A 24,948-nucleotide genomic window follows, 5' to 3' on the forward strand; every position below is an offset into this window, starting at 1 on the left:
GACATTTCAAATGAACTTATAAACTACCAGTGTTTAAAATCCTTCCGTGTTGAAAAACTTATCCTTTTTAAATTTTAGTTTCTGACATTATTTCGGGCCATTTGAGTCCCAACCAGTTGTCACATTCTTTACTCACTTAATCTAAATAAAACAAATTGAAGATTTTGTTGCAGGTTGTATTTGAAAGAATGAATATAATTAAAACTTTTGATGATTTAATCTGTTTATGCTAGGTAAGCGTGGGTGAAACACAGCAGAAATTGGAAATGCTTTATGATAGTTTTCGGAAGATGCAGAGTACAAACAAAGCCTGGGAATGTGATAGATGATTTTTAGTTGCATTTCTAGAGAATGTGTCATGTGGGGAAACGCCAGTCACACTCAAAGTGATGCCTATGGAGGAACAGTCCTGTATCTGAAAAATTAGTGGAAAATTTCACTGACAATCCGTGATGTATAGACTTTAAAACCAGAACAAAATACACTGTTGTAGGGTAGGTCTGCCCAGCACGCAGGCCAAGGTGGTGCAATGTCCCTTGAAGACATTTGGCATGCTGAGAGTCCAGAAGCGGTGCCAGAGCTTTGGCTTGACTTGCAGCTGTGCAGCAAAGAGTTCTCTTTGACCTCGGGCAGTTCTGAAAATCAGCAGCTCCCTGGCAAGAAGAGTGTACCCAGTTTCTGGCCAGGTATTGGGCATCTGTTAGCTAACCAGGAGACATCCATAACTGCAGAGGAGCTGAGACTCAGCTGTGCTGGCTCTGGACTGAGGTTCTCGGGTAGGGAATGCACTCCAGATGTAATGGTATTGTTGCAAAGGGTGGTATATGGATATTTAAAGAAATGGCATTGTGAGAGGGTAGGTTGTAGAAGCTCTGTATCAAATGCTGAATTAGAATCTCATGCCTCTCTTTTCATTTTTTGGTAACATTCTCACTGATCATCTCATATGAAAGCAGAGCATTTCTAAGAACATCTTATGTCTCTTATTGCTTGGAAAACATTTTAGTCATTTAAATTAAGCATATCTACCATTTCAGACAAAATAATAACTTTGGTAATGTATAAGCTTTTAGATATTATGTATCTACACATACAGACAAACATGAACACAAAATAGACAAACATAAACATGAAAGAAAACTTGTATCTCCTTGATACTAAACATTGTCTATTAATTTAGTCTGTATTCTTGAAGTGAAGTAGGCAGAGAGCTGATGGGACATATATTACCTTTAAAATTTTCAGGGTAGTACAATGCACCTGGGCCAGGAGAGCTGGTTTTATTGAAGCTGCAGAGTATAGAGGGCTGCATGTGAGGCTCAGAACTTAACTCCTAAGATTGCTTTTTAAGTCAAAATTGGAAAAATTGAATTCAAGGTCATAGGAAGTGAGGCAGTGAAGGTTTATGAAGCCCCTCAGCACCTTTTTGCTGTCATTTTGATTAAACGAGAACAAATAAATCCCCTAATACTGATATATGAAAACAAATGTCTGTAGTTTGGCAGTCTTTTTCACAAACAGGTAATATATAGTGTTTAATGCCTTCTAACATTTGCTTTAACTCTATCACTGTCAGTATTCAAGTCTTCTATTGGCATAAGTTTTAAAATGAATGCTTTAAAATTGAAGTAGTATGTTCCACAGATACTCAAACTCTTTCCTTGTTTCCTGAATGTAGTCAGGTTAGGTGGGTATTATGACTTGATAGTTTCCAAATTTTTCATCCAGGTGCTCTGACAGGAGCTGTATTTCATGTTGCTCCTTCATTGAGCAATTGGAAAGTAAATAATTCCCTGTCCTATACAGGGAATGAAGGTGCGCTTGCCACGTGATGGATTTGGGCTCCGTCAGCTATAAATATGTGATTGGATGTGAACCTACTGCTTGGCTGGAAACCTAGTCATCTTGAAAATGTGCTTAAATCCAGTTGTGTTGTAGGGATACGTGTTTGTGGGGATATGGCTGGAGGTCATGCATGGCCAAATCTGTCATGGTTGTAACTCCAAGGAGAAGTAGTGACAAGGACAGGAAGCGACATGTTTCGGTCTGCCATGTGTGCCCATGTGGTTTCTTGAGTCAAGGAGTGTTGTAGGAACACTTGTTCAGGGGGCCCCCGTCTGTTAGGCTGGCTGCCCTTCCTCTGAAAGGTTTTCTTGTGATGCATACTGAACTTTGAATAGAAGTCTGTTGGTTGTGTGCCTTTCATTGTGGGGCTTGGAAGGAAGGAAATAAAGATATTGTAGTGGGTGAGCGTAGCAGTTGGGATTTCCTGTGTGGTAATGCAATCTGTGAAGTCTGAATGGGAAACAGCATGAAATTGCAAGTTTCTGCTCAGTCTTTGCACAGTGTGTGACCTTGCAAAGTACTGTCTGAAGTACATGTTCTGGATATAATAGGTAAGAGATTAAGAACAGGTAAGAGGCACTGAACTGGAGGGTGACTTGGATTTTACATAGCCTATTTGTAAGGATTTATAGAGTATGCTAGAAAAAAGCTTTACGTTTTCATGTACAGCTTTAATTATCCTTGACATTTATATATACCTTATGATGAATGCAGGTGCATTCTAACTTTTTTTTTTTTTTTTTGCTAAGTGCCTTTCTTTCTAAGTACTTTGCTGAGCACTTTACTTGGCATACAAAGAGCAGTGCTTATTTAACAAGCAGCTCTGCATGCATAGATTATTGTTATTGTTTTAAAACTTTTTGGTGATCAATTTATACCATACCTGTGTTTATTTTATCAGCTGCAGCCTGGACAGAATCGTAGAATGGCTTAGGTTGGGAGGGACCCAGGAGATCATCTAATCCAACCATCCTGCCATGGGCAGGGATGCCTCACAACCAGACTAGGTTGCTCAAGGCCTCATCAAGCTGGCCTTGAACACCTCCAGGGAGGGGTCATCTGCAACCTCTCTAGGCAGTCTGTTCCAGAGTCTCACCACCCTTGTACTGAAGAACTTCCTAAGACCCAGTATAAACCTGCTCTCCCTCAATTTAAAACCACTTCCCCTTGTCCTGTTGCTGGACACTTGTGACTGCTTAGGCCTGTTGGTCATCATTGTTTTGTCAATCCCTCACCCATTACATTAGTGAAAAGCCCTGAGAGATAGCAATACACTGGCATCTGCTTTTACAGGTGAGAGTTACAATGCAGGTTGATACAGGATGCCACAGAGCTTGTGGGAGAACATACACAAAGCTCAACTTTCACTGACTGGTGGAGGCAGGTGCTGAGAATGTAAGTCTAATAATATCATTTCAAGTTAAGTAACTTCTCTGGCTAGTGTCATGCAGAAAACTTGTAGGAGGTGAAGGAATAGTATCCCATTAAGCAACAAATTTTCAGTGGTCTTTCTTTCCAAGGATCACATCCTCCCCACTCAAGATTGCTCCATCTCAATGAGAAGGAAATCAAGTGAAGGGGGCAGTGGAGCTGCATGGGTGAACAAGGTGTCCCTGGCAAAACTCAAATGTAAAAAGGGAACTTAAAGGAGCTCTAAGTGAGTACAGGTGACTGGAAAGGAGTATGGAGAGACGGGATTAGCAAACCAAACCCAACCTGGGGATTAATCTGATGAAGGACTTCTAGAAGCACTTCTTGTTCTCCTTCAGGTGTAACAGCAGGAAGAAAATGACTGTGGAAAATATGGGCCCACTGCTGAATGGGGCAGGGAGCCTGTAGGCAAATGAGGCAGAAGAGCAGGCAGTACTTAGAGCCTTCTCCACTTTGGTCTCTACTGACAAGGTCAGCCTTCAGGAACCATAGGTTTCTGATACTAGTGGGAAAGTCTGAAGCAAGAAAGACTTGCCTCAGTGGAGGAGGACCAGGTTAGGGAGCAGCTGAACTAGGAGTACAGGAGTCCATTGGATCTAATCAAATGCATTCATGAGTGCAGAGGCAGCTGGCAGGTCTAACTGCTAGGCCATTCTTGGTTATCTTCTGAAAGGTGGTGGTGTGGGGAGGTTCTTGAGGACTGGAAGAATATAATTGATCTCACTGTAGGGTAGTTTATATTAGTTTTCTGTGTTTGCTTAGTTTTAATTGTGACTGAATTTTTTATGAGTATTGCTCAGAACAGGTGATTTGTGCAAACAAGTAGACAGTTTTGATTTAAGGTAGCTATACTAGACATGTAATTTTTGTATTTGATTTCATTGTTCAGATATCCTCTTGGTAGACTGTCTTTCTACTATTGAGATTAATAGTTACAATTTCATGAAGGTTTTGAAAGGAACATACTGATATATGTGTTCTTTTGCAAAATTCTAACTGGTACAGTACCATAGAGAATGTGCATGTGTGTAACAGTGGCTTAAAAGGAGCACAAAGGGGAAAGTGTGTTATGTGTCTCTTGAGCAGATATAATGCAGGAAAATAGATTAAGTAGTATGAAATGAATTGTATAAAAGTTATAGTAAATGTCCCTGTAAATTCAGCAATGACCAATGTTAAATTTTACATGCAAAACTTGAAACTGATCTGCTGAATGATCTTGGTAAAATAGAGAGTTCTTCAGCATTTGTAAAGCTTACTTGACAGGTAACTACATTTTTCATTACATGTTGCCCAGAGTTATTGGTATCCCTGGTATATTTTTACCTTATTTTTACCTTGTGTTAGTGTTCATATACTTCACTTGATGTCTTTTTTTTTTCCCCCAGTATTTACCTCAGTACTGGAAATAATTTCTAAAATTTTCCAAGTTTTAAACTCAAGCTCACTCAACTGGGAGAGATAGAGAAATTAGATTATTTGTTTATTTGGTTTGGTTTTGTATCCTGTCTTGGATTCCAATGTATCAACAGGCCATAGTTTGTATTGCCATGAAGTGGTACAAGCTGTTTTAGTCTTCTCATGAACTCAGCAGATTTTACAGTTATTATTCATTCTCATATTTACAAAGTATATTGACTATATACCTTCTACCCTCTTAGCCAATTAAAAATATTTAAAAGGCTGAAACTCTTGTTTTTAAATAAATATTTCTTGATATTGTGAGAAATGCACATGCATTGAGTTCACATTCATAGTAGATGTCTCTTTATCATTAAGTTCATTGAGTCTTGTATGTATAAATTTATTTACGTGGCAAATCATGCAATGTTTTTACAGGTTATGAGAAGACAGATGATGTTTCAGAAAAAACTTCTCTAGCTGATCAAGAGGAACTGAGAACTATATTCATCAACCAGCCCCAACTAACAAAATTTTGCAATAATCATGTCAGGTAGTAACTTGTGTTTTTGTTAATATATATTGAATTTCAGAATGTTGCATGTTGCGTAGCAAAAATGAAGGGAAGACACTGTTTATTGCAGTTCTGCCATTTCCTCTAACCACTAGTTACAGTCTCAGACACTGTGGAGAGGGGAATGAAGCAGACCAAGAAGAAGAAGGGAGCTGTTTCATTTACAGACCTGACCTGCTAAACATTTAAGAGTGGGATGGGAAAGGTCTGAATGGGGAAAGGGTTGCCTTTACTGCTCCACCACAGCATACCCTGGGAATATAGATTTATTCTTCAGCTTTCAGTTCAGTTGAAGTTCAGTTCATCTTTCTTTTTTGAATATGTTTGTGGTAGCTGGATGCCAGTGTTGATGTACTTCTCTTGAACATGGCATTGTGCTTTGGAAATTTTGTCTCTTTCGGTCAACCAGCCATAAGATGCTGTGGTTGCCCTTGAAATTAGTTTTGCATTTTGAGATATGCCTTTAGAAATCTGATTGTGATTTACAGGGGGGAGGGGAGAGGGATGTTATTGGGTTTTTACTGATTTTTTAAGTAGTACACTGAGTACTCATAAATAATGTATATTCAGATCTGAAAGCATCCTCATTTCTGTTGTTAAAGTTCAAAGTAAATGAATAGCAAAGATAGTCCAGTCCCTAGTAGGTATGTTTTTCTGAAGATACCTGTGATAATATACAGAATTTTTATACACTCTGAGAATAACATGATGAGTTTTTTTTCATTACTTGAGATACTTCATAATGGTTTTTTTTTGTGTACATAAGTTTTCTATCTTTCCCTTTGTTTCTTCACAGTGCTGAGCTTTTTGGAGGATATATTCATTCCACCTTTAAATTGATTGGTGTATGCAAAGTTAAATTAAGTATTGCTAACTTCAAAAGGCGTTAAAATAAATAAGTACTTTAGTTGGAATACTTAGAGTATTCTAACTGCAAGTCATTGGTATGATTATTTTAGCTGGTACTTTTTTAGGACATTAGATGGTAGCACTTTCCTCTTAAACAAGTGTGAGGCTGACAAAGAGTTGGGAGTTGAAACATTTTGTGATAACGGCTTAGCAGAGATAATTACACCAGATAAACTACTCTGTTCTTCCAGCCTAGCAAAACTACACTTACTATGCAATAATTGTCTTTTTTAGAAAAAAACAAAACAAAACAAACAAACAAACAAACAAAACCAATAAAATTTCTGTTCAGTGAAGGTATGGATTTTTTTTTATCTTTTAATAGAATTTTATAATTTTAATCTTTATTTAAATTCAGTTGATCCTTTTGCTGGATTATTTTCAATGAATTGTGCAAACTCATACCCAGTGCAGAATCTCCTCAGTCCTGATGTAGCACCCTCCTCCTCCTCACTGTGCTCATTACTCCTCTTTCCCCAAGAGTTTTGTCTGAGCTAGAGCCGTTGTGCCCAGTGCATGCCATGGCTTGTGAGGTAGGCTGCTGCTCTTGTCCCAAGAGCTGCAGGGCTTGGGCCTCCCTTACCTGCTCCCTCTGCAGTGGGGCAGTCACCTGACTACCACGTTCTCTTCTATTTTTTGCCTTTAACTCAGTGGCATCAGGGCTTGATGGCTTTCCACAGCAGAGGTGAAAAGAGAATCTCTTGCCTCAGAATGGAAGATCGTGACAGTTTCTGTGGCTTGCCTGCAAGACTAGATCCCAGAGGATCCTAGAGGTCCTTTCCAACTGTAGTGATTCTGTGAATGTCTCTGTAGAAGTCTTTCAGTTTAGCCAAAACAAATCTGTTTCCTAGTATAGAAATCACAAAAGGTTCCATTTTGTCTGAAAGCTTGTGTAACGGAGAGGGAGGCAATACAGTTGAAGATTTATTTTTTTTTGTAATATAATAGTAGCACATGTTTCTGTCTCTTTCAGCACTGCAAAGTACAACATAATCACATTCCTGCCAAGGTTCCTTTATTCCCAGTTCAGAAGAGCTGCTAATGCATTTTTTCTTTTTATCGCATTACTTCAGGTAAGATCAACAATAAAATTCTAATATTTGAAACTTGTTAAGAGAACATTTATACCATAGACAGTGTTTTGCAGAGATGCTGAAGTTGGTGTACCATTCTTTCTGAGCTTGTTAGCCTCACAGAATAGCTGAGTTTTATGAATGTACCTTTCATAAATGTTTGGTTTTGTGGGGGTTATTTTACTCATTAGAGGTCACCCAACACATGCTGATTTTTCTGTAAAACAGGTTAAGTACAGCTGAAGTACTGTCAAGTGGAAAAGACTGTTGTGACAGGAAGATACTGTTAAAAAATATCTGGCATAGACAGAAAATGTGGTTGGCATTTCTTATAATGGATGGTGCTGCCTACAAACCTGAACTTTATGAACTTCAATCCTGTCGTCTGTTTTGAGGGATAGGAACTGCATCTGAGAAGTGATGATTTATTCTTGGAGTGTAGCTGATAAGGATTAAAGCTGAGCGTAGATGAAATAAAACAGCAGAGGAGTCAAATCCTGTAGCAGCTGTTTCCCATATCCCAGGTGGTTAACTGTGCTGGTTAGGAAGAAAGCACATAGTCTTCTCTATACCACCACTGTAGCTTCATTCAGTATATTTGTAAAGGGCTATCCAGGTTACTGAAACTTTTTGGAGTATGTAGCATTTTGCAGACATCAGGATATTTTAATTTTGCAGTAATTCAGGCTGATAAAGCAGATCGTTGTGTTTTGTATCCTGTTTGTGAACGCAGTAGCTGATGATGAATGAAAATTGCTCGTTCTGTATTCTCGTTTGATTAATTATATGTGACAGAAACATGTTTTCTGCATAATTTCTAGTGCATGTTTTAAAATGTTTTGATTTGTCTGTTGTAGACATCATTGTGTTAGGAATTGACATACCAAACAAAAATTACTAATATAATGGCACATATACTACTACGTGTACTTTTTCCTCCCTCACTTCAGATGTTTCAGCAAGTGGAAATTGATTCCTCTGGATTTAATAAGGTTTCTTTGTTTCCACTACAAATGCTTGGAGCAGTTTCTTAGGATATATCTGCACAAGTAGCTGTTTTCTGGGAGTAAAAATACTGAAGTTCAGAGTTTTATTAGGTTGTCTGCCTGCCAACCTGTGGCTTCTAAATAAACAATCTTTTGACCTCATCTGACATCTCAGGCTAATCCAGTGGTCCAGCAGCAATTCTTGTGGTGCCACTGTGCCCATCAAGCCAGTGACACAGTGTCAGGTTTCAGAAGTCGTTTGAGGCTTGGTGTGACTGGGTGAGAGGCTGGCAGGTAGATGTTTGGGGTAGAGGAGCTGGAATGTGAAGACAATTCCACCATCTCCTGTTGGTCTATCCATGAGACCACAGTGGCAGGACTAAGAAATATGGCTTAATGGAACCAAGTTACAGGCTTTCATATTTTGCCTGGAAGATTATATGTAATTGGAATGGGGCAGTATGAGCATACATGTAGTGTATAATGAAAGGGCAGGATTTCTGGAGAAGTTCCCTTGTAGCCAAAAAGTTGGCAATTGCCCAAAAGTAACTTTCTGCCTGGGTTCCACATAATTGCTTGAAAAATGTGGTCTAGAGTAACCCACAAAATAGATCTATATTGGTCTTATTCCAAGAAACATAGCATATGTACATATAACATCTTGATTTCTTTCAGATGCACAATGTGGTGGTAGCAAACGGAAATGTATATAATTCAAAAATAACACTGGCTGTTTTTCAGAACATTTTATGATAAATTGAGGATGTCTCCTAAGCACATTGAGGCACCACTTATTAGTGTACTCTTTTCTTGCAAATATCTCATTGTAGTCATGGGCTGCATTGCCTGTTGTAAGTCTGTTAGGGCAACAGTCCTCTTATCTATCAGTGTTCCCATTAACAACTCTAATCAATGTAAAGATAATTATGGGTAATTATTCATGCATAACACATGTAGCTGCATCTTCTCAGCATTTACTTTATACACATTCACTTGCATCATGTGTGCTCATACCTGCTTAGCAGATTGGATTCTTGCAATAGCCTGGCAGAAAGCAGCTAATTGAAATTTGTCCATTAATTAATGGACAATTAATTTTATCACTAGTATGATAGAAAAAAATCTCTTAAGACAGTAAAACTGTAAGGAATTTAAAATACCTTGGACTTGTGTATGCTCTAACAAAAATCTGTACTGAAAAAATTAATATATTTTATAAATATGTATTTTAATTTCATTTGAAACACTGAAAAGGAAGGTGAATATTCTCCAGACACTAAAACTTCTGAAAGTAACTACACTGAATACTGTACTGTTTAAATAAAGTGTTATTTTATTGTATCTGTTTCTTTTGAATTGAGGACAATAACTCTAATTTGGAAATAATCTACACCATGTCTAAAAAGTTAATCCAGTTCTCTTGTTTATATTTGCACAGAAAGTACTCTTTCTTGTATTAAAGATATGTTTTAACCAGCAATGCAAACATTTTTTTCTCTTTTTCTTTTTCTTTAATAGCAAATACCAAATGTGTCACCAACAGGCCGTTATACAACATTGGTCCCTCTCTTGTTCATTTTAGCTGTAGCTGCAGTGAAAGAAATAATAGAGGATATTGTAAGTATTTAATAGCAATATTTTGTAAATAGCTTTGAAGTTTTTCATTTGTATTAGAATTATTCAGCACTTTTTTTATGCCAAACAATTCTTGCCTTCTGGATGTGTCAGAAAGCTTTTAAAGGTACTTTCTTCAGAATATTAAATCTTTAGGATGTGGTCTTACAATTTGAAAGTGTGTTTATGTACAAGTGACAATAACATGGTAAAACAGTGACTTGTGTGTTATTATACAGATTGTTTCTAGTTGAGCACTTGTCATTAATGAAGTGCAAGCATATTTTTCAAGTGTGAACTGGAACCAAAGACTCCACAAAACCCAGTCAAATCCAGAATACTGCTACTTTTCTCAGACAAGCATTCTGCTAAAAGAAGATTGTAAGCTACTGAACTAATCTCAGGTGGAATCTATTTCAAAACCAGGAACTAGTGTTCCTGGCTGGTTTTTTTTTAACATTGTGGGCTATTTTATTGAGATTTTTTTTTTTTTAAGAGTTGCAGGTAGTATAGTCTTTCTCTGCACACTTATCTTTAGGCTTTCTGGGAGCATCCCATTTACTGTGTTTGAGCAGAGCTGCAATCTGCAGATTGGGAGGAAGAGTGGTGAGCTGCAGAGCTCTGAAATGAGGTTGGCTGGGCAGATGCTGCTTTTCCTGTTGATGCAGGCAACTCAATCTTCCCCTCAGTTTACCTCGGTGAAGGGATGGTAGGCAAGTAGTATTGTCCCCCGGGTTGTGTGAGTCTGCTGGGCCACAGAGTTGAGGGGTCTTGCAAGAGACAATCATGTTTCCTTTAAATGTTTTTGTTCTATTTTGCATTTCTAGTATTTGCTGCCCAATAGTCAGCTTCTCCTTAAATGCCTTTTTTGCTTTCTCGTTACATAAACAAAATCAATTCATGTTCTTTCAGATATTTTTAACTATTCTGCTGTAAATGCTTACAGACTTACACCATCTGTCAGTGTCTAGGCAAATATAAAAGTCAGGGTACTGCTACTGTACAGAGTGTCCTTTTTAAAATTATCTCATCTTCTTGCTTTTATTTTATGTCATGTGTTTCTGCCATTTGTTTTTTGCAACTAAAGTATGCAGTTTGGGGGGAGGGTAGGGAAGATGGGGAACAGATTTAGGATTTTTGCGTATATCAGCTAGATATATGTTCTTATCATATAGATAAAGTTCTTATCACCAAATGCTGTACAGGTAACTAAAGGCAAAGAACACAAACAAGAGCAGTATTTTAAGTTTACACTGCCTCAGCATGGAGTTAATTCCGGCTGTATTTAGTTGAAACTGAGTGAGATGGAGGAGCTGATTGGGAGAACTTAGCTGCTAATTTAAAAGCTGTATATATGTGTAGAGATATGTGTTTACATACACAGCTGATGGTAAAGTCATGAATTTCTTATTTGCACACAGCTGAGTTCTGTGGACCGTAGTCCAAACAAAATAGTTTCCTTTGTTTTTGTAGTAAAACAGATATGAAATTTGATGTTGCCTGCTGGTTATATTGTGCAGGAATATTTGGTGGACTTTGACAGCTGGAAAAAAAAAAGGTTTTTTCCTGCGAAAGCTGACCACTTGAGGCATAGTAAAAATCATTCAGTGTGTTTTCCCTTAACCTTTTATTTCCATTATGTCTTAGTTTCTTCACAGTGAGATAGCCATCCCTGAAGATATCTGATATCTTCATCTAATATTAAATCAAGATTAATAAGCTTGTGGATGGGAACCTTATCTATAAATAAATATACTTATCACAATGATACTTTCAGCTCAAGAACCGAATGCTTCCTTTTCTGGAGTGAAATCCCAAGAAGCAAGAGATGTTAGCAGGAGGCGTTATTCATGAACAGCATGTGTTTTCCATATATGCTTCAGAAGTCCTAGCAGTTTTTGACATGCAATACTGGATTATCAGCTTTTTCCAATGATTTTGACCCAGCATAACTCAGAAGGCAACTGGCATTATTACCTTTCAAGCTGGAGGAGATTCTCCTTGTGGGCAAATAAATACATGCTTATGGTCACGTTGCCTTCCAGTTGATCAAAGGTTATTTATCAGTCAAATCAGCCATCTTTTTGAAGGGAGAAGCTGCTGTAATCTGTAAAAATCTAATTAAAAAAAAAAAAGAAAAACAAAACACAAAAACAAACCTTGGTCTTTGCAAAGTGGTAAAGTGACCTTTTAAGAGCAATTAGCTGCAAGTCATACCAGCATTTTATAAGAAATACATCTCTTATGTACCTTGACATTGTTTCTTTCAATTTATAAGATTGCTTCTGATTGTATTTGTATTTCAAAGGCATGAATTCTCTAGCTGTTTTCATAAAGCTTACCTAAACCAGTTAATTCTATGTAAATTAATTTTCCAACTCATGTTCCTGCTCAGGAAGAGCTAAATTCATTACTTTTAAATACTGTCTTTAAGCTCCTATTCTCCTAAGCATTTTGTAGCTGAGTGGGATCATACCTAGATTTGTCAGCTATATTAAAACGGAGACGTTGTGGACTGTTTGGGGATGGTGGTGTTGATTTTTATTTGTCAGTCTGTCTTGTTTTTTCTGTTGCTGATGTCTGGGGTAAAGTCATATGGTTACATAGTGGTTGCTTGACTTCAGATCAGTACAAGACTCTTTTTTTATGAAGAATGGCTTCATGATCTCTGCTCTGGCAGAAGCATTTCCAAGTTGCAGGAAAAGGCAAAGTTGTGGTAGAGAGATAGACTGCTTCCTTATATGAGGAACTTGTTTAAGTACTGATTGCCCACATGAGAGGACATTTTAGTACAAGAGAATTAGCCTGGAACTGGAGGTGACTTTCCCGATGATCAAACTATGCAAGTAATCCGTAGTCCTGTTTAAAAGGTTGGCTTTTTTTTTTTTTTTTTTTAAATGGGTTTATCGAATTGGTGAGTGGGAGGGAGTAATGAATGCTGTTATCTTCAATGTGAAAACTTTATCATGTCAACAGAAGTCATTAACCATTGTGCATTTTTAATTTAGAAAAGGCATAAAGCTGATAATGCGGTGAACAAGAAACAGACTCAAGGTAGGAAATTTTTTGCAGCCTATTAATTGCTGTTTGGTGTGGGGGTGGATTTTTTTCTTTTACAAATATTAGTAATGTAATCTGAACTGCTGACAGATGATCAGGTGAGAAATTGCTTAAGCAGGTTACTTCAAAATTTGGAATCAAAGCAGTTGAAATAACAATTTGCAATCACATTAGCCCCACAAAATCCAATATGTTCTAGACAAAGTTTTTAAGGTTCCCAAGTGTCTTTCCCTGTGTTTCTTTATGAGGTGATGCTGTAGCTGTTGAAAGATAATAATCACCACTATATTTAGTGGGCCTGGATTATGATGAAGTGTCTGTGCATTTCTGAGTACACAAATCATAATCTTATTCAACCAGCAAATCTTGATAAATTAGATTTTTGAAAACTCTAGAATTGGAAGGGAAGAGTCACAAAACAGAACTTTCAGTGCTGCTTCAAAGCTGTGGATAAAGGTGAATGGAGTATTTAGCTTTTGTTTGGTTTGGGTATTTTTTTGGTTGGGCTTTTTTAGTATGAAATCAATTTAATGGTTTCAGTTGCAGATAATAAGGTATTCAGACAGTGTAGCTAAACCAAAACTTTAGAATGTGATTTTATTTTTTTTAGAAGGTGTTAAGAAAAGAAAAAGTATTAAATTGAGGATTATTTTAGCTCAGGAAGTGAAGGTGTTGGTAGCTAATATGTACTAAACATGCCTGTCAAGTAGGAGGTTCAAGTTTAAGTTTCTGCTTTTGTTCTCTTTAACTTTTCATGTTACCTGTTCTGAGGTAAGACTCTTTATCAAGAGGTGATCCTATTTGTATAAAGAAGAGAGGAAATGAATGTCATATGAATATGATTGCAGAAATTATGAAAAATACCACGAAGAGGAGAACCTTGCATGGAATCTTACCTTAATTTTTTAGGGGGGGATGTAGTAATTTATTACATATAATCAGAATTGTTTAGCACAACTGACCACTGGAAATGTCTCTTTTAAACATAACTTTCAAAGCCTAACTATATTGTACATATATCTTAAAGTTTACTACAAAGTTTATACGGGATGGGAAGAGGGATAATTTGTGAAACTGTGGAGCATGTAGCTCAATTAGGAGGTACAGAGAGACTAGGGCAGGGAAATAAATGTACTGACTTGAAAGCACTTGGGAATAGAAATCTCCAGAGAACAGGCCTGGAGAAACAGATAAGCTCTTATCTATATGTAAAAAACAAAGGAAAGCTTAATGTAGGCATCCAAACTTTTTTCATCAAGCATTTCTAGCATTTGAGATAGCAACCAACAGTTTTAGGTGGCAATGAATCTTGAAATGCCGTTTCAGTTTGGGTTGGATTTTTTTGTTCAGAGCATACAAAGTTTTAAATTAATAAAGGACAATAAAGGACTTGTTTTACTGTCTTTCCTGCCTTTTCCTCTTGCTTAACCTCATTAGGCTCTGTGGAGGGATTCCAAAGAACCTCTAAATTCTAAAATTCTTGAGTGTTCCATGCATGCAAAAGAGTGTCTTGGAAAATGAAGGTGTAATGAGGTTATATAAAATACTGCTAGCCCTGAGAAACAGGTTTCTTAAGCTAATACAGGATTCACTTAAATACATTGATCCTAGTGTACTGTCCAAGCAATAGTTAAATGTACTGTCAATATAGTCTATGTCAAAGCACTAATAAAAAAGCTAATTGGTATGGTACTCTCTTGCTTTTTCATGTACTCAGCAGTTCTGTAGCCCTGAAAAGTAGTAATGTGCATAGTACATTATATATGCAGCTCCACCTTTGGTTGTCTTTTAAACATAAAAAATTGTTAATGAAATTACTTTTGCATGTGTAGATTCTGTATATGGGTTTCCCTTCATCTCTCTATTCCTTAAAGACCATCTGTATCTCAGTTAACCTTAAATAATTAACGTTCTAAATTTCCATTACTATAAAAAACCTTTTGCAGAGCAATTTGATTTATTAAGCTGCATTAGAGATGGTTTATATTACCTCAGGTTGCATATATATATATACAGCAGGGCACAGTCAGACACCCTAACATGATGAAATGTGCTTTTCTACAAAATGGTGAAGTATTTTTTTGTAGGACAAGATGGAGCATGCTTTTGAAAGTTAGTTGTTAGAGACAGCTGAAAAATGGGAGATACAAATGTGAAAGCCAGGCTGCAGAAGACTTCATGGCACAAAGTTCTCTGCCCATTATATAAAAGGTGCATAGCTACACCACCTCTATTTTTGTTCTCATAAGAAAATGGATTTAGTTAAATGTCAGTGTATGTTAACTGTGCTTAAAAGCATATTGGATCAAGCTAGGGTTAGAATATTCTTGAGATTTCAGGTGTGCCAGCATGTTTTCATGATTCTGACTCCTGTTTGTGAGCTGATTGAAACGGCTAAACTAGAAGCTGGCAGTTTCTTTCCATTTACTTTGTTAAACTGGCTGATCAAAAGGTCCAAGGAACACCAGAGCCAGCATAGGTTAAGCAGTGAGGGCACGCACCTTTGCACGGGTTGGGGGCAGAAGAGGACCTGCCCTGGGCAGCGGCAGTGCCTCGGGTCAGCTCGGCTGCACCTGGAACAGCCTGAGGGTGTGTTTCAGTGGTGCGCGGGCTTCTGCAGCCACCGCTTCTTAAGAAGCCCCTGGGCACCTCTGGCAGCTTATTTAGATTTCAGACGTGCCCAACTCCACTGTCATTCTACTATAGCTGTTTCTGAAATGTAGTCATCTGGTTTGGTCCAAGGTGTATTTTTAATGCTTATCGGTTCTCTAATCTGCTTGATACCATAGCCCTGCAAGCAGCACTGCTAACACAAGGGGATGGAAGTGGGTAGTTGGTGGCACTGATCTACAGAATGTCTTGGGTTCCTTAGGAAAGTACTATAGACAGTCTTCACTCTGGATCTGTAGTTTGCCCATGAAGGGAAATAATAATAAATGATCAACTGATTGGTGAGGCAGTCATTAAAATATCTTACTTGCTGTCTGAAAGGGGGACTGCTTCTTTTATTGTTGCCCTGAGCATATCAGCACTAATAAATGTGGGAAAGGAAGAGTAAGACAATTTATCTCGTCCTAAAGGTTTTTTAAGCAGGTTAGGTGACAACATCGAGACATACAAGAAGAGGGTCAGTCTCGATTGAACCACAGTGTCTTAAGTGTAAAAGCCATATGTATTGCCAGATTTTGGTCCACTTTTCTGAAATCCACACATGCTTGCATAAGGATTTGATCCTGTTCAGGTACTTGGATGAGAGTCCTGACAGTTTGAAAGCTGGAAGACACAGTGAAAGAGAACAATCTCTTGGAGTTATTTGAGTATTGATACGTGGCAATATTTTATTTTTTTTTATTTTTTTTTAAATTTCATTCTCTTTTAGCACATCAATCTTGAATATCTTTGTAACTGGTGCTAGTAAAAAAAAAATTGCCTTTATTATTGTCTAAAACACAGTCTTGGCAATTAACTAGCAAACAAGGCATGGGGTTTGTGTCATGGCAATACTTAAAACTAGAATAGTGGAGCATGCTTGCAATATTAATTACTACTGCCAGGGAAAATCTGTACTAAATCTTACACTAAGTGGCATGGTTTGATTTTTTTGAGATTTCCAATATATTTAGGGAGGAGATGACTGCAATGATTCTGAAGTTCTCTGACATGCCAATAACAGTAAGAACAGCTGAATCTTAAGAAGCCTGTTGGTGACTTTTAATTCATCTTTTCTGCATGTACCTCATCAATACTTGAACTAAGACAAAATTCTTGAATTGATCCCCCTCGCCACAAATTTAATAACTTTTGGACTTCTGAACTTTTTCTTCCAATTCCTCATTTATTTTAGAAAACACCAGATTATCATACAATTTACATCAGATATAATTGATTCTCAAACCCTGTAAAATGTTCTGATTGACTGGAGTAAGATTCTTTGATACAAGAACTGTTACACAGAATATGTGCTGCATAATTAAAATGCTTGATCTGAATGTACAGAAGCAAAGTATACTGTAAAATATTGTGTAAATAAGCTATGTATATACAGCTTTTCATAGGGAATCTGACACATTTGTATACTGCAGTTAGATTGTACAACTGGAAAAGTTTTTCTTCTTTTTTTTCAGTACTACGAAATGGTGCATGGGAGATTGTCCACTGGGAAAAGGTGTGTGTTTATGTTGGTGAATTTTAGAGCATCGTGCAGATTTAATATTTACTTTTTCCCCAAATAATTGTGATTGCTAAGAATTAACTGTTGTGATGGGAAATGTATAATCTTCTGTATTTTATTTTTTGTTTGTTAATACCTGTCTTTTAAAATGTACTTTTAACTCAAGTCAGTTTTGCTGGCATGAATCAGGCAAGACTGCCGTTAAATGATGGGCTTTAAGTTCAATGAAAAGTAACGGATAAAATGATTGACTCTGGAGTATTCACATATGGCAAATGTAGGCAGTTCCTTGGTATTATTTGGTGTGCCAAGGCAGAAACTTCTTTCTAGAAACAAGTTACTTTGTGTTTGCTGAACTTCTTTGGATTAAATCATAAGAACTTTAAAGACCTTTATGCAGTAATCAATAAGGGACTGTTAAGGCTAACTTTCAAAGACTAAATGCTATGCTGTCTGTCTAGTCCATTAGTCCCATACCTGAAAGCTGGAGTGAAATCTGACCCATAGTAATTTGGAGATAAGGTCTAGATGTGTTTGGTTTATACCTTTGGACAATAAAGGATGAGGTATATATAGCATGATGCAATAGAACTGTGATCTTTAGGGGAGATTAATTTCTTCATCTCAACTTCAGTCTTCCAATAAAATGTTTTGCAATAACTAGGAGAAGTAAAACACTCCATAAAGGAAGTCAGGACTAGGCCAATAAGAGTAAATTTCCAAAGAATTGCAGTGACCTTTGAGTACCTAACACCTACAGGTTTTTCCAAGTGTATGAGTTTCTAACAGTCTTTCTAGTAAATTCAGCAGGTAAATATTTACTGTGCTTAAATCAAAGGGATAACATATTTTGTTTGAGACCATTAACCAATTCCCAGTTTTCTTTCAGGTAGATGTTGGAGATATAGTTATAATAAAAGGCAAAGAGTATATACCTGCTGACACTGTACTGCTCTCATCAAGGTAGAGATGCCCACTGATGCTTATAGTGTAGAGGCTGGTTTCTCTACCCTGCATTTATTTATTTATTTAGTTGTGATTGCTCCAAGGAAATAAGGAATAAACAAAAATCCTGCTGTTCTGAAGTGTTATCTTTTGTTCATTCAGGAATTTATCATTTCAGGCAGTGCTCCTTTAAACTGTGACAATTACAGTTTTAAAATTGTATTGGCATTCAATTAACTCCTAAAAAAATCTTAGTGTATTATTTTGGGTATAATACAAAAAAAGGCTGATTCTCTGTCTAAAAATTAGACATCAGCTGCCATATTTAACCAGTCTGGCTTTTTGAGATGTACCTAACAAATTGTATCCTATAAATAAATTAAAATTGATGTATTACAGTTTTTTAGAGGATATAGTCTGCAGTTTGATGGTTGAATCAGGAAAAAAAAAAAAGTGAGATGTGAACCATCAACTTAGCACTGTCTTTAGGCTGAACATCCACTTTATTCCCTTTTATATATATATATATAATGAACAATTTCAGCACTGAAGTCAATACTTAATTTATAGCATGTAATGCTTGTCTCATTTTGGTGGACAATCACAGGTTGTTTATCATCATTTCCTTGGACAGTTTTATTTAAGAAATCCACATACTATGTGGAAGATGCACATTTTTCAACATCTATTTGATCAGGTCAAGACAACATATTCTAAGGTAGTTGTGGGTTTTTTTAAATTAATATTATTTAAATATGACCAGTTGTATTTTATTACTGTATGTTTACAGTGCAATTTCCGTCTTTTTTTTTGGCACAAGTGGAAGCATTATTGTAATGTGTATGATTACGGATTAGGTGTAAACCCTCTATGATCCCACTGAAGTTAATGAATGCATTCATGCATACAATTAATAAGATAAGAATCTTGCACAGACAGACTGTGGTGTAGACTAGTACAATTTTTTATTCCATCTTCCATTATATCTCAAAATTAAGTGTAGCTGTTTCGAAAACACTTAAGTTATAAATTGTAAAGAAGTTACCAGGTAATACTGTGAATTTTCTCCACAGTCTGTCTGCAGTTTGTCATAACTTCAGATGTTTTTTTATGGAGTGTCCTCTATAAATGTTTTACTTCTGCACTTTGAGAAGCATTTATAAATTTTATTGGTGCTTCTCCATCAAAGTCTTCATAGGTGATACACCATGCAGCAGGAACAGTTGTTCTGTTGGCCTGATAATGGCTTCTGCTGTGCTAACCCCAGTGTTTTGCAAGCAAAACAGATTACATCCTCTCCGAGCAGCTTTTTTATAATCTTCCTGAGTAATCTCCTAAATTTGAGTCTTTGCCTAGCTGTCTTCACTGTTTTGCCCTTTTGGATTTGAAGGACACTTGATTCTCCAGCTGTAGTTTACAGACAGAGAAATAAAAATTGTGTGTAAAGCCTTTTTCCCAAGCCTTGTCCACCCCGAAGGAAACGTACGTGATGTGTTGATAAATTGAAGTAATAGTTCACTGCTACTGGACTTCTCAGGACTGTTACCTCTTCATTTAACATCACTTTATGGCCCTTGCCAGAACACACTGTCCTAACTGTGACCATTACTCACCTTGAATTTTCCTGTCAGGTTTTCTTCTAGGATCCAGCTTGCAGAGGGGACTCTGATTGCTTTTCTGGGCCCTCTTCAGGCATTTCTTCCAGCTAAAGCTTCCTTCTTAGTTACATTACCAGAGTCCTTTTGCAGCCCTCCTTCCAGGAGAGAGCCCTGTGCTACTACATTAGCTCTAATTCTGCCTGCACGCCAGCACGTGTTGTCTTTCTCCACCTCTCATCTCCACATGGCCATGCGTTCTCCAGGAAGACAGTCTGATCAACTTTTCTTTACAGGTGCTTATTCACCCCCAGTTACATTTTAGGTTTCAATAGCAGTGCAAGCCTGTAGGCCTGGATTTAATTCAGATTAATAATACTTGGTTCTTTCTGCCAGCAATAGCAGTTTCTGGAGAATAAGAGGATCTTAATTATTTTAGGAAACTATAATCTCTTACAGTGGAAGGATACAAACCTCTGAGATTTAATTCCTTTTGATTCTTGATAGTTCAGTGTAAATTGAAGTTTGCAAAGCTGAAACGAAACAAAATCCTTTTCAGTGTGTCTTTTCACCTGACTGTTCAGAAAAGTTATTGGAAAATCTTTTGTTGTGGCTTTTATTTTTTTAATTAACGTATGGATTGGCTAGAAACTTTGTCAAATAAGGAATAAGCATAACAGCTTTTTATTTATACTGTACAATATCTGTGTTCTGCAGCCTAAAATCAGTGCCTTACAGTGAAACAGTCTACTTGAGTAAAAATGGAAATATTGCAGCTTTTTTCTTCCTGACCTGATTAAAATAGATTTTGAAAAAGTTGTCATCAGACGTTTTAATTAACATGTATTGTTTGTATAATAATTTCAACTCTGTCTTTTTGTCTTTGTCCATTTGTTTTTGGGTTTTTTTTGTTTGTTTGTTTGGTTGGTTTGGTTTTTTGTTTTTTTTTCCCCTGTTACCTATTTTTCTGTTCTAATAATTTTCAAACTGGGATATGTAGGTGGCAGTAGGGGAAGTAGTGAAAGTCACCAATGGGGAACATCTCCCAGCTGATCTCATCAGTCTGTCATCAAGGTTAGAATAAACTAGTTGCACAGGATACGTGTACGTGGGTCCTCGTATACCACATGTGAAGAACACTGCCATGCTGATAATGTTTGCTTTGCTGTTCACCTTTCTTTGCCAAAACTCAGACGTGTATAAAACTAGAAAGGGTTCGGTCGATAACTGAAGTGTAAATACATAATGACACTGCAAGAAATGAAAATTTGTTTCAGTCCTCTGATTTTACACTGTCCTTGTGAAATTGTCTCAGACAAGTTGTTAGTGAATAAACACACGGTAAAACACCAGTATAAATATGTTTATTGCTTTAGAGCAAATTAAGAAGAATATATGTGTTTATCCTAACTCACTCTTTTCAGCAAAGAATATAGTGTAGCGTTGGTAGGACTGGTAGAGGACCCTCTGCACAAAGTTGGATGTTGCACAATCTCTGCTGCATGCAGTGGCAGAAGCAGCACTGTTCTTGTGTACTGTGACAAAATGCATGTTCCTTAGACACATCAGCTTCACGCCATTGTCTGCGCTGCTGCCACACTTTGGTTTTCACTAACAAATCAATGGGCCCACCTTGATCTAACCAATTTATTTACTCTGGAGGTCACTGCCGTCTGCTATAGTAATTACAGCTAAGCATGTGTCTCACTTGAAACATCTTTGCTGCCTTAGTCTGCTTTAAGAGTGCTTCACAAAAATACTGTTTGTTTCTTTTTACTATTAACTAATAAAAATGCTAGAATTGTAATAATGTTTTATGCAGGTGATTCCATCCAAACAACCTAAACAGAAGTTACTTACAGTTTTAGAAAAGTTTGCCAAGCCGAAAATGCTGATCTGAAAGGAATTCATGATAAATAATTATCACATTTTAATGCTTTTGCTTTACAAAAATGTTAGAGTAACCTATACAACTTTATCAATTCAGCATTTTAAAACTAAGTGGCTTACCAGCAGCCACTGTTGCATTATGAAAGCAAATTTAAAAAAAAAACCATTTACTGCTTCAATTTCAATTTAGAAAGAAGGAAAATACTAGAAGCTCTGAAGTAGTGTAGAGAGTAAACATTTATTCTTTTAAGTTGTAAGGCATTTTTTATGACTCCTCTGGTCGTTTACAGGATCAAAACTTCTTTTCATTTTAGATATAAGTAATATATGTTCTTTCTGCATGTCCAGAAAATGGGAGATGAGTAAAATTCAGAAATCCTGACCTGTTAGACCTGTTCTTGTTTACTATCTACTTGCAGAAAAGTAACTTTGTCCTTCTGTATCTATTTTCCTAGTTAACACTTCTACTATGGTTGCGCTGTATTAAAACATGAAGGTATTTTATGAAATACTGTTATACATTAAAAAAGTATATTGAAAGAAGATAAATGCAGTAAGCCTTTTATCAGTATATGTCAATTAAATAGTCTAGTAATGTTCTACATAAACTTAAAACTTTTTATAAAAAAAAAAACTTCTAAAATGGCATAAAGAGGATAGATATATTTCAAAAACTGTATTATGTTATCCATGGTTTAGACTTTATTTTATAAAAGAACCTTTTACAAGAAAATTTCCATATCTAAACTACTGCTGTCTACAGTAGTAGGCACTACAAATGCACTACATTTGTGCCTGTATCTTAAACTCATGTAAGACCACAGAAAACTTACTATGTAAGTATTTTTAGCAAATTTTTATCTAAGGTAGGTAGGTTTTGGCAAACTTTTCTGAAAATGTAAAGTACTGTTGGTTTGACAGATTTGGCTGTAAATTATTTTAGTTCTGGAAGAATTGATTAAAAAAACCTGGTTGCATAAAGAGCTATTAAAAGGTTACAGAAACTTTATGGATTTTGACTTTATAATTTAAAATTAAGGATTTTTTTTTTCTTAACAGTGAACCACAAGCTATGTGCTACATTGAAACATCTAACTTAGATGGTGAGACAAACTTAAAAATAAGACAGGTATGAATTTAATTTTTTTAGAATATTGCTAATAATTATTTTAATCTGTTATTACTTATAAAATCATATTTTATGAGATTAATGGCCATTTTAGAAGACTGAAATTTTAATGGTTTGAATAAAAAGCTGCAGGTCATTGACATCACAGAAGTTTTTGTTCTATTAAATAAGCAGAAGGGAACAAATGGTTACTCCTAAGCCATACATTGCACTTTGTCTGACCATTTTTGTTTGGGGAGATAGGTGGAAAGAGTTGTAGTTGAGTATTGCTCTTGTTTTTAAAGAATAGATGAGGGACAAGCCCTCCAGAAAGAAACAGATAGTGCCAGTGTTGTCCTTGTGGGGCAGGTAGGGTATAGCAGTTTTTGAGTGCACTGTCTCTACACAGGGATATACTTGCTGAGTTACATGATGGGTTATGACCCTGTCTTCATCATGATGCTTTAAGGTAACAAGGTGACTCTTTTCACTGTCTGTAGCATCCAGCAGTGCGACAGCGAAGCATAGCAGCCCCATTTTGTTCACATAGGAATACTGTTTTTCTGGTTTTGTGCCAGATAATTGGACAAGTAGATTTATATATTGGAAGGTGATTTTTAACATCATGACAAATTTATTTACAGGGTTTGCCGCTAACATCAGAAATAAAGGACATAGAAAGCTTGATGAGACTTTCAGGCAGAATCGAATGTGAAAGCCCAAACCGACATCTCTATGACTTTGTTGGAAACATCAGACTGGATGGGCATGGGTATGTAAATCTGAAGATCATCTCATTAAATTCAGTCTAACAGTAGACAGCTGTATGTTGTTCAACTATACAAGTTAAAATGTGAATAGTAAAGTCTTTATTCTGCAAAAAGAAGAGGTAAAAATATTTTCCAATGTATTTTTTATTAGAATTTATTCTTAAAAAAACTTGAGGGGTAAAACCATACTTCTAATGTCTAGAGCTTGAGGTTTTTATACTAGTTGACCCTCATAAAGCAGTAGCTATTAATGATAGAAGGGAGTGATAATCAAATTGTACTAGCTCCGGAATATGTACCTCATAACTCACTTCGTAAGTATCTCACTCCTTCCCTGCTAAGTTTCTATTATAGAAACTGAACAGAAGTAGTTTCTTGTCTTTTTTTTTTTTTTTTTTAATTGTTGTTTCCTGTTTCTCTCACTTTGGAGTGGAACTGAGTTTATCACTATACACTTCAAATTTTTTTAATTTGGTAGCTGAAAGACACTTAATACATTTAATACCTTAGTTTACTGCAGGTATGTTTCTGTAAAAATAGGCAGTCTTAGTGCAATTGCAACATAGACACTTGTAAAACTGCTTCAAAAATTCTTAAAATACTTAAGTGCTTACCAAATACTGATATTTGGAGTTTTCTATGGGCTTGAACTGTGATATATTAGGAGTATAAAATTAATTACTAGATCCAGAATTGAGTCCTTCATTCCCAAAGATTTACAGGGTTTCTTTTTCATTTGGTAGGCATTTATTTCTTCATATATAATACTACTCATGTTTGTGTTTTTAGGCTGATAAGTGTAGTACTAACTAATTATTAAATACTTTTTTTTTATATCCCATTCTTTATTTACTGATTTCTTACAGATGCATTCTGGGAGTTTTCAGTTGTAAGAGTATGGATCTATTAAAATTCCACTGTACTTGTCATTAAGAAGAGAAAAACATTTACCTGTAATTCTTCTCTGAAGGTAATAGTTATAATAGATCCACACATTCATCCTTCCTCCCTGGCTAGAGAGAAAAACATATTTTTATATTTAAAAAAGGAAACATTTAATGTGCTGATGGCCATTATGTCTCAAGAATGTATAGGAGCTCGCCATCTGCTGGTGAAGAGATTTGTCGTTTGAGAAATTCAGTTTTAGAATGTTTTGAATACAGTTCTGGTGCAGTAGGATAGTTCCAAAAGTGTGGCTCTAATATAATATTTACCTTCAGTGAAAAAGAATTGCAGGTAAGTAACTCTTTTTGGATGCTGGACTTAATTTCCAACCTGAAAAATCAGGAATGAGTTCTTTCTGCTCATATTAGAGGTAGCACAGATTCATTTAACTTTTATTTGTTTATCCAGATCTTTTAAAACCCTCCTACCCGGTTATGTAAATCCAGCAGTTGTGATTTCCATTTTATCCGCTGCCATATTAACATTTTTGCAAAAGCAAGGGAAGATACTGAAAATGTATCTCCCTCTTCTTTACATTTAGGTGAATCATTGGAGTGCCATAAATGTTTCCAGTTGACCTTTACAGTCTTTTTCTCCTCATTGGAGAGCAACAAAAAAAAAACAAAGGTTC

The 24,948-nt window shown here is 36.3% G+C and overlaps 1 protein-coding gene across 1 annotated transcript in view; it reads left to right on the forward strand.

Annotated features, from left to right (window-relative positions):
• The first annotated feature begins 529 nt into the window (after window positions 1-529).
• ATP8A1 (ATPase, aminophospholipid transporter (APLT), class I, type 8A, member 1) overlaps window positions 530-24,948 on the forward strand; it is a 60,466-nt gene continuing 36,047 nt past the window's right edge. The window contains exons 1-9 of the mRNA XM_008936087.1: window positions 530-776; window positions 5,116-5,230; window positions 7,134-7,233; window positions 9,738-9,836; window positions 12,842-12,887; window positions 17,018-17,058; window positions 20,605-20,678; window positions 22,554-22,623; window positions 23,247-23,374. Of these exons, the coding sequence (XP_008934335.1) occupies window positions 530-776; window positions 5,116-5,230; window positions 7,134-7,233; window positions 9,738-9,836; window positions 12,842-12,887; window positions 17,018-17,058; window positions 20,605-20,678; window positions 22,554-22,623; window positions 23,247-23,374 (920 nt within the window). The remainder of the gene's footprint in view (window positions 777-5,115; window positions 5,231-7,133; window positions 7,234-9,737; window positions 9,837-12,841; window positions 12,888-17,017; window positions 17,059-20,604; window positions 20,679-22,553; window positions 22,624-23,246; window positions 23,375-24,948) is intronic.

This window comes from Merops nubicus, unplaced genomic scaffold, assembly GCF_000691845.1.
Source record: "Merops nubicus isolate BGI_N331 unplaced genomic scaffold, ASM69184v1 scaffold8522, whole genome shotgun sequence".
NCBI lineage: Eukaryota > Metazoa > Chordata > Aves > Coraciiformes > Meropidae > Merops > Merops nubicus.